The sequence below is a fragment of the Morone saxatilis genome, unplaced genomic scaffold (genome assembly GCF_004916995.1).
Source record: "Morone saxatilis isolate NCDOM2014 unplaced genomic scaffold, NCSU_SB_2.0 Contig15, whole genome shotgun sequence".
NCBI classification, from domain to species: Eukaryota; Metazoa; Chordata; class Actinopteri; family Moronidae; genus Morone; species Morone saxatilis.
In genome coordinates this window covers 8,698,790-8,708,996 of record NW_023339707.1, presented here as the reverse complement: position 1 = coordinate 8,708,996, position 10,207 = coordinate 8,698,790, and the positions used below count along the sequence as shown (strand labels likewise).

Sequence of the window (10,207 nt, the reverse complement as noted above, 5' to 3'; positions counted from 1 at the left end):
TAATATTAATATAATATTAATATAATGTAACATTAATATAATGTAATATTAATATAATGTAATGTTAATATAATGTTAATATAATGTAACATTAATATAATGTAATGTTAATATAATGTTAATATAATGTAACATTAATATAATGTAATATTAATATAACGTTAATATAATGTAACATTAATATAATGTAATATTAATATAATATTAATATAATGTAATATTAATATAATGTAATATTAATATAATATTAATATAATGTAATATTAATGTAACATTAATATAATGTAATATTAATATAACATTAATATTAATATAATATAATATTAATATATTAATGCTTGTCAAATAGGTTGTGAGGCGGGAAAGTGAAATCAGAGGCTTTATAGCTACAGAAGGAAACCTAACATTAAATGACAATGTAGTTATATTTTGTTTTTATCTTTTATTGGTATGTTAAACATTTATGTTTTAACTGTTTACAACAGCTGTGGCTAAGTGTCAGATGTTTTCCCACTGGTAAAGGATAAGAGAGATGTTTTCTAATAGCAATATTAATAGCAAACAGCTTCTAATATCTCATTCATAAACAGTTACATATACAGTTAATTAATACCTCTCTAACACTGTCAATCAAAGCTGAACATCATTATCTTACTGAAGGTAGAATTTATGGCAGAGCTGTAGTGGACTGTTTCATATTTCTTATTTTAGGATCTTTCTGTATTTGTTTACTTCTCTGAATAACTCTGTCTAGTATTCATTGTCTTTACCATAGATCGTGATGTTCATTTGCAGGTTATGTGAAATGTAAGCATTGGCGACTTTAGATACAACTTGTGTTTCCACTGAATCAGCAATGGGCTGATGGGCTTATGGTGTTTATATTTTGACGTTTCTTTTATTCGTTGTTTAAATCCACTTAATTAAGGGAATACCATGTTTGCTGTTGTTTTGAGGAGCTAGCTGAACACAAAGCCATGTTTTTTACATCTATGACTGAAACTTCAGACTCTATAGCAAAGCACTGGAAGTTTGTTTAAATTATAAACAATCAGTTACATTGAAGCAACATTATGTAAGATTTGGTATTTGTTGCATTTTGGTTCCCCCAGTCGCAATACCGCTGTCATAAATATGAGCAGCTGTACACGTGCATTTGTTATGATTACATTACAACCTTTCTAACACAGACAAACACCAGTGCAACGCCACAAGACGTAGCAAGCCAGCTAAAAGTACTGACTAGTCAAACATCCAGAAGGCCGTCTCACCGTCTGTCTGCAGCCTGGACTAAAAGACAATCTGAACTGTACTCGTGTCTGAGGAACTCTCCCTCCTTTTCTCTTCTTGGCGTCGTCCTCTCAGCTCTCGTCGTCTCCAGCGGCGCCTCTTGTTCCCACCCAGAAGAGGGAAGAGGCGCCATTCAGCCTACGACATCTCAGTGTAGCATCAACGTGATTTTAAAGCTGTTATTTATCATATGTTCACATCAATGTCTATTTTGTATACCAAGATGTCTGATAACTGTCTTTTCACTCTCAATAATCTGCAGACGTTGACATCCAGTAATGTATGTTTCTTTTAATTCTGGTGTGTTGCAGCATGGACGAGAGAGGGGATAGTAATCTGTGCATTGACACGGACTCGGACACAGCAGAGAGGAAGGATGGTAGCAAGTGCAAAGTCAAATGGACTCTGGAAGAGGTGAATGAAAATAAGACTTAATAACTGAGTCCTTACAACAACACATTCATCGGTTCTTTTATTATCTGCAGCAGCGCACTATATTTTTAAGTAGTTTATCACATTATTGAAGCAGAGGTGCAAAATAATGCTTAGGAATTTTTCCACATACGTTTCTGTTGATGAGTGAGTTCACTAGTTATCGTCGATGCAATGTTAACCTGTACGTGAAAGCTGACCTTAAATAATACTGTATCTGAACTGATTTGTTCTTGTGTGCAGGATGAAAATCTAAAAATCCTCATCAGCAACTTTGGGAAGAAAGATTGGAAAACGATTGCCAGTTTTTTGCCCGTAAGTACTCGGCAGAATCAAAATCAATTGAGTAAGAAAGAGTGAGTCAGCAGTGTAAACTTCTGAAGTTTAATAAAACAGGAGAAAGCCAAAGGGCTTACAACATTGTGTCGTTGTGTCGTTGAAGTTATAAAATGCTAATCTCTGTATTCTACCCAATCTTTCCATGTTGAGTTATCTTCTTCTTGGATAATAATGACATTTCCTGTCGACAGGGACGCACAGAATTCCAGTGTTTGCACCGCTGGAAAAAGCACCTGGATCCTGATTTAGTCAAAGGTTTCTGGTCCAAAGAGGAAGATGAAAAGGTAGAAAAACTCCACAGAGCTGATACAGAGTTAGCTTAAACATAGTAATTAATTCTGTCCTATCTCACTCGGACTCACTGTACTTATGTGTTTACTAATGTATTTGCTGTGACAGATAGTAGAGCTGGTGGGCAGGTACGGCACTAAACACTGGTCTTTGATTGCCAAGCACTTGAAGGGGCGGATGGGGAAACAGTGTCGTGAGCGCTGGCACAACCACCTCGATCCACTGGTCAAAAAGAGCTCCTGGACCAACGAGGAAGACCTGATCATCTACAAAGCCCACTCTATTATGGGGAACCGCTGGGCTGAGATTGCTAAGCTGCTCCCTGGAAGGTGGGTTGGTGACATTAACAAGGTGGATGATGTGCAGTGAAATGCGTTACTTGGTTGTTATTCTTAAAACAACAGGGTGAACGTAGCAACGTGTCTCCCTCTTTGAACCAGGGTCACTGAGGCTTTACTGTATATTTTCTATTCCCCTTGCAGGACAGACAATTCAGTGAAAAATCACTGGAACTGCTCCATCAAACGTAAAGCAGAGTTGGGCTTGTACAAAGACGACGCTGACAGCATTTCCCTTGATATTCAGCAGTTTGTGGAAGGAGAGGTACAGTACTTATTGAGTTTAACACGTACTGTATAAAGCTGTTTGTTCTCAGCTTTTACCAATTTACAGCAATTAGTAATAGATTATATATTAAATAAAATGGTTAATAGATTTAGATAGTTGATTAATCATTGTAGGGATGTAGCAACTAAATGTTTGTTGGTTACAGTTACAAAAAGATAGAGCAGTATAAAGCTATTTGCTACATGTTATGAAATCACAACCATTATACTATCTAATCGTTATGTGGCTGTTCAGACTGAAAGAAAAAGAAACGCTGTTGTGTTTTTTCACTCTTGTTCCTTCACATTATATGTTGTGTTACAGGTGGACTTCAAGTGTGACGTTGTGATAGACACTGAACCCGTCACTCCTATAGTGGTGAGCTTTTGATTTTCTTTTATGACTCAGCTGTTGTTGCTTTTAAACTTTTATCTAAAGTAAAACATACAAACTTCACAGCTACCTCAGTTGAATAAATACCTCCCAAACAATTCAGTAATCAGTGTAGATATCAAGTATAGACTTGATTTTTAGAGTTCCTGAATGTTTTTTATATTTTCGTCCATGATCTTTTCAGCTGGTAAGCTTGGTTTCACTCTCCTGCTCTTTGCTTTGCTTCAGGTCAGGCCAAAGAAAGAGAAGAAGCAGAAGGAACCTCCGACAGCCAAAGGGAAGATGGCTTTTCAGCTTTCACAGACCTTAGCATCCAGGAGAGAGTTCTCTTCCCCCAGTCCCTCGTTGCCCCCCAGTTCAAGTTCCAGCCCCAGCTCCAGCTCAGGTGCTGCTCCAGCTGGCCCAGTGGACCAGAAAAAGCTTGTTGATGCAGCACTAAGGATGATCGCAGAGGACATGCTGCCACTCAGGTGACTTGTACTGCTAGTGGCGATTACAGTGTCCATGTTGGGTTGTTGTTCAAAGTTTGTTAATCACCAAGTCAAAGAAACATTTATGTCGTCAGACTTTAAAGCGAGCGTCCTCACCAGTCTAGATCACCATCATAATTAGAAAATGTATCTTCACTTTGTTCCTCACAGTTTTGTTGAAGGTGCAGGCTTTAGGTCCTTCATGAGTACCATCAGCCCTGAATACAACAAGCTCTCCCCGCGTGTCATGGGCCTCCAGCTGTATGACGACGTGGAGAGAACCATAAAGCCTCAGCTCATCCGTGACCTTAAAGCCTGCCTTGCCACAACCAAAGATGGTGAGAGCGCCATTCATGTCACCATTGACCTGTGGGCAGGGGATCAGTCCCATCCAGTGGAGGAGCCCATCGTCGTCGTGCAGCTCCACTTTGTCAGTGACTCCTGGCAGATCCGCCGTCCCGTTGTGGCCTTCCGTCACCTCGCCCACAAAGATCTCAGCGCGGCTGTGGCCAGGGAGCTCGAAGGTGTGCTGCTGAGCTACGGCATCTTTTCTCGCAGCATTGGCTACGTCCTCGCCAATCAAGCCAAAGAAACCCTGGCTGGGAACAACTTGTTCTGCGACTACAAGATCATGTGTTCATCCAACAGAGGAGAAGCAGATGGAGATGAGATCGTGGCATTTCTATCAGACCAGACGTCTGAAGCAGAGTCCCCGTTTTCAGAGCTGCAGATTGGGACCAGGACCGGCTGTGTGGCCAACACGCTGCAGCTTGTGATTAAGGACGCACTGAAGAACTCCAGGGTTGTGGAAAACCTGCTGTCACAGGTCCACAATGTGGTGGCTTTCTTCAGGAGCAGCGCCTACTGGAGCGAGGTACGAGAAACTAAACAGATTAAAAAACTAATTGTGCAAGTGTATTTCACACTGCATTATATTGTTTTTGCAAAGATGTATATAATCCAGGAGAGTCTTTCTGTTACACATTTTATAGATTTTTACACCCAAAGGTACAGCAGCAGCACTGTGGTGTCTTGTTTTTATTAGTCTTGATTATTAACTCTTTTTTTAACACAGTGTTCTGAAAATCAAGGTTTACTCGGTGTTACATGAAAAGTCTCCAAGCTTGCACATTAGATGAGCGACAGGAATATAAAGGCTACTGGCTGAGTCATCTCCATCATCTTTTGCCTTTTTTGTCATTTTATTTTGCTAATTTAATGGTCTGCCTCCAAAGACTACGAGCCGCTCAGAGACGTTCAGCTGTAGAGCCGGTGTATATTCACATCTAACTGCGGTGAATTAGGTTTACTTCAGCTCGTTTGACAACAGGGAACACATTCACAGAGGGAGGCGGGGGGCTTCAGAGAGGCAGCGACAGCGTGTAGAGCCAGAATATATTCACATCTAGCTGTTGGAGATGGTTAAACACCGTAGTTTGTGAAGAGTGTTACAAACAGTTTGGTGAGGGGTTTTTTTTTAGCACATTTTGCAGCCACTGTAGATTCTCCTTCACACTAGGAAGAGGAGGGTGAAGCGAGGGGGTTGCAGTCTGCACCTAGATGCAACCAAATCCTACACACTGGACCTTTTTAAGAAATATGACATCTTCATCCCCAACCTTGTTTTAGTTAACTGACAGCTGTATCGATTGAGAAGGTTTGTTTGTTTTGTGGCAGCTTATTGGCATCAGTAATTCATTTTGAAGTTGTTTAATTGATGTCTGACAATTCTTACAGAGATACAAACAATCAGATATTTTTGTATCATTACTGGTTAGGTTCTGCTGAAGGAGTGCAACGTGTCCCTGTGCCCGTCCTCCAGTAACTGTCGCTGGAACTCCATGATACTGTCTTTACGCCGTATGGTGCAGGAGTCTGCCTGGAGCGCCATCATGACTCTTCTGGCCCAGGCTCGCATAGAGGCTAACGACACAGCCAGCGCCCCGCCTCTGGTCATGGTCAAGAGGGAGCAAGTGATCGACATCCTCAGTCTGCTGGAGCCCTTTGGTGAAGCCCTGCAGGTAAAGAAGAACGTCATGTGTCATGTATGTAGTGGATTGTAGCCGTCACATGTAAGATTTTTAAATGTGGCGCCCGGTTAGCTCAGTCGGTAGAGCTGGTGATCCATATACGGAGGTGTTGCAGCGGCCTGGGTTCGAATCCGACCTGCTCATCCTCCTAAAGTTACACACTGGACCTTTTAATACTTATTCACCTCAGACAATGTCAGCCTGAAATAGCATTGTGCTGTTCCCAAAACAAAACCTAGAGTGGTATTTGTTTTTTTGGTGATAAATATATTATAGGCTGTGACAGACATTTGTTCTGAGTGGGGCACTTTGAATTATTGAACCAAAGCAAACAGAAACATTATGACAAATCCATTAATGTTGCAGCACGGAGGATTGATTCCATAGAAATGTTGTGTACATGTTTGGGGATACAGTATTATATGGTTTTTGTATTGTTTGATATACAGAAGATTATGTGAGATCATTTCCTTTTTGCCTCTTCCAACTCAGGTGCTGCAAGGAAACGGACTGACCATCTCTTTCATCATACCTTCCCTCGTTGGCCTTGATAAGACTCTTGAGAGCCTTGTCACCAACTACACCCACTTCAGCAAGGCCCTGCGCACAGGCCTCCACACACACTTCCAGTCCCTGATTCAACAGAAGGACATGGTACTAGCTGCTGTGCTCGACCCCAGGATCAAACTCCAGGTACTCAGTTAGTCCAGAATCATGGCTGTTGTATTCATTTCTGTGGAGCTCTGTGTTACACATGTGATCATAGCTCTCCATGCTCAGAATCAGAACTCTCACTCTGGCTTGAACATTTTTTTCCAGCCGTTTTCTGATGCCAAACTCGAGGACCAGACAGGTTTCCTGACACCTCTGTCAAAGAATCAGGCCCGCGCCATCTTGGAAGCCACATTAGGAAGCACGGAGGCCTCAGCATCTCCGTCGGTAGAGGCAGATAAAGACCAGATATGCAAGGAGTTGAAAAAGGAGCAGGATGGTGAAGAGGAGAGCCAAGCCAACGCACCGATGGAAACATCTGGTGGAAGCTCAGACGACAACAATTGCGACGGAGTCGGCGGAAACGACCTCAAGCGCAAATCCATCTTTAACTTCCTCCAGCCAGCTGCAAAGACCCTGAAGATGTCCGAGATTGATGTGTATTTATTAGAACCACTGTGGGAAAGCAACAACAGTTTGTTGTACTGGAAATCTGCTACTCGGTTCCCTCGGCTCCAGGGCCTCGCCAAGAAGCTGCTGGCAATACCGGCCACCTCCGGGGGCTTCGACCGGCTGTGTCCGATGGCAGCGTGCATTGTGAGAGCCAAGAGGAACCGCCTGCCACCTCATACCACAGAGAGACTGCTTCTGTACAAAAACTACTTAAAAACAAAGACTGTTAAAAAGCCCAGTGGGGCTAAACATTGATAGGTCAAATGACAGTTGACTAACCCAAAAGATCTCCACACTTGTCACATTGCATTAAACATAAACTCAGCACCCTCACTTACTATGAATTGCACTTTCACACCCAACTGACACCGTCCCCATGACTTTTCCCCCTTGACTAAATTTCTTAATTAGATAAAACTAACTGAATTATCATCGTTTCTACCTTGCAGTATAATTAACATCAGCAAAATATATTGGAAGTATATTAAAAATGAGGACAATCTACTCAGATCCTTTTTGTATGAAAACAAACACAGTGGCAACCAGCAGGACAACTGTAGCTGCAGACGACTGCAAGTGTTCAGAGTAAAAGGCAGATTTTCTTTGTCCTTCACGTTAAATTTCCAAAAAGATTATATGGTAGACTTGTTGTATTTGAGCATAATTCAACGCTGTAAAAAAATTAATCTTAAATATGAATTATGATGCCTTTTAAAAAGAAATGCAGTCCAGATTAGTGAACAGCAGCCTCATCACAGACAAAGGAGACAAAGAAGCACCTGTGGTCAGTCCTATAGAATAAACAATCTGTCTCTGTGACTCGAACTGGGTGTATTAAGAAAAGGAAGCAGTCAACGTTAGTGAAACAATTTAACGATGCTACAATGAAAGTGCTTTAACATCACTACACATTTCCCTCAATGCAGAAATGTAATATTTATTACTGAACAGATATACCGTTTAGAGGGCTGTTTAGTGCCTAAAGGTTTAAGTTACTGGAAATGAACTGTACATTTTTGTAAGCTGTATTTTTGTGTGTAATTTATTTGTTTTGTATGCTGTACACATCGACATGTTGAAGTGCAGATGGACTGTGTGTCGGGTCGCTTGGCAGTAAATTGATTGAGACTCGGCACCTTTTCAGCTTTTTATTAGTCTTTTACAATGTGTTTATATTTTTTATTTTGATTGATCAGTGATACTTTACGTTGTTGCAATGAATCTCAGGAGCCTTAATGATTTATCAACTATTGTTGCTCTTAACTTGTAATGTGTGATGGGGGTTGGTGGTCACTCTGGGTCTTAGTTTGACATTATAAGACTGTTCACATTGAATGACAGCTAAATGATTTTAGTGCAGTGGTCCTTGTGTCTCCACGTGGAAATATCCAGAGAATGTACTTTATTATATTATTAAAAAATAAAGCTATTTTCTCTACAGTTCCTGTACCTGTGGCTCGTGGTTTCACGTGTTCAAGTCCATTTTTGTGATTTCTACGAGGGCGATCTTGGGTCGAATATAACTAATATTGTAATCAGCTGACGGACAGGTTAGCATTTAGAGTAGTTTATTCCAAAAGATTAGGATGATTAGAAACTATCAAAAGCAATTAAATAACTTTTATTACCAAGATTTGGGATATATAATTATATATATATAATATATAATAATATTATTAAATGTTTTACTAATGTTTAGAAAATTACTGAGGCATTGCTGTAATTTAAATCTCTATTGAAATGTTTTTTATGGAGTATTTTAGTAAAAGCACAGTGAAGTGCCCCAATAATAATAATAATAATAATAATAATAATAATAATAATAACTAATAATAATAATAACAATAATATCAGTGATATTAGCAATGGCAGTCTAGCAGGACCATGGCAGGAGGCTCCACCAGGATCCATGAGAACCTGGAGGGGAGCGACAAAGGCACAAAGCAACGTCGGGAAGAAGGTGAAGGTTTAGCTAACATGCGATATTAATGGACGATGAATGAGGTGCAGAAAGAGGAGAGAGAGGAAGAGAGGAGGCTCAGGTGCACCATGGGAACATCCCTCGCGATAGTCTACGGCCCCTGATCAAGGCGAGCCGCTGACACTGAAGAGTTGGTTCAGACTCACCTGGGATTCGCCAGCCCTACACTATAAGCGTTTATCAACAAGAGAACGTCTCTCTAAGCGCCTACTCCTGTGAAATGTGGAGGAGGTGTCTGCCTCCAGAACACACACGTGGAAGCTGTTCCACCCCCCCACGCCCCGCCCCCACCCGCGCGGCGTGCCCCCCTCCCGCCGCGCCCCCCCCGCCCCCCCCGCCCCGTCGCCGCCCCGCGCCCCGCCCCCGCCCCCCGCCGCCGCCCCTCCCGCCCCCCCCCGCCCCCCCCTGGAGAGGAGCTTTGGTTAAGCTGAAGGGGCTTCTGGCTCCTTGTTCCTAACTTTTAGAACTATAGGAAGCCACAAGTTAGCCCAGCATTCAGAGAGACTTAGTGTTCTAGAGGGCGTCAATAGGGTTACTTATGTGGAGCTCTTCAAGATAAGAAGGGGCCTTACCATGACATAGCCTTTTATTAGGTGAGGAGCGGAGGATTTTAAATTCTATTCTAAAATGTTTACAGGGAAGCCAGATCGCAGAGAAGCTAGAACAGGGAGAGATATGGATCTCTTGTTCCTAGTTCCTGTCAGGTACTCGTGCTTGCAGCGTTTTTCAAAGTTTAATTGGAGCGGTTTTAAATGGATTATTAGGGCAAACCTGATAACAAAGGTCCTGCAGTATCCAGCCTGTGAAGTTAACAAGATGCATGGATTAAGTTTTTCTGCATCCGTCTGTTGAGTAGGATGTGTCGTAATTTTGTAATATTACGTAAGTTATAAATTAAGGCAGTTCTCATTGTCTTCTGCCTCTCCAGTTCCTTCCTTCCTTTCGTATATTTATACACCGCTATGACATCGAACCAATTGTTTAAAACAAACAGTGTTGTTTCCCTTATGGAAGGGTCCTAATGATAGTACTTCTCTCATTAACTAACATAATGCCGATACCTTCACTTTCTCTTGCAGAATCTAATGTCAGCTGACTGTTGAGTCAGCGTAGCGTTCATTTCTCTCAGCAACTAAGCAAATATGATCGCTACTTGTCGTGACCAGAATGGCTGGATTAGTATACACAATCCACTCTACTCGCGTACAATG

The 10,207-nt window shown here is 41.5% G+C and overlaps 1 protein-coding gene across 2 annotated transcripts in view; it reads left to right on the top strand.

Moving 5' to 3' along the window:
• Positions 1-8,464, top strand: part of mybl2a (v-myb avian myeloblastosis viral oncogene homolog-like 2a) — a 12,214-nt gene extending 3,750 nt beyond the window's left edge. The window contains exons 3-13 of one of the 2 annotated variants that reach the window (XM_035657527.1): positions 1,602-1,704; positions 1,966-2,037; positions 2,253-2,345; positions 2,515-2,681; positions 2,835-2,955; positions 3,283-3,336; positions 3,580-3,821; positions 3,993-4,695; positions 5,600-5,842; positions 6,344-6,544; positions 6,671-8,464. In XM_035657527.1, coding sequence (XP_035513420.1) covers positions 1,602-1,704; positions 1,966-2,037; positions 2,253-2,345; positions 2,515-2,681; positions 2,835-2,955; positions 3,283-3,336; positions 3,580-3,821; positions 3,993-4,695; positions 5,600-5,842; positions 6,344-6,544; positions 6,671-7,270 — 2,599 coding nt within the window. In that variant the 3' untranslated portion in view covers positions 7,271-8,464. Of the gene's footprint in view, positions 1-1,601; positions 1,705-1,965; positions 2,038-2,252; positions 2,346-2,460; positions 2,682-2,834; positions 2,956-3,282; positions 3,337-3,579; positions 3,822-3,992; positions 4,696-5,599; positions 5,843-6,343; positions 6,545-6,670 lie in introns of both variants that reach the window. The other variant, XM_035657526.1, reaches the window with a different exon arrangement.
• The last annotated feature ends 1,743 nt before the right edge of the window (positions 8,465-10,207 follow it).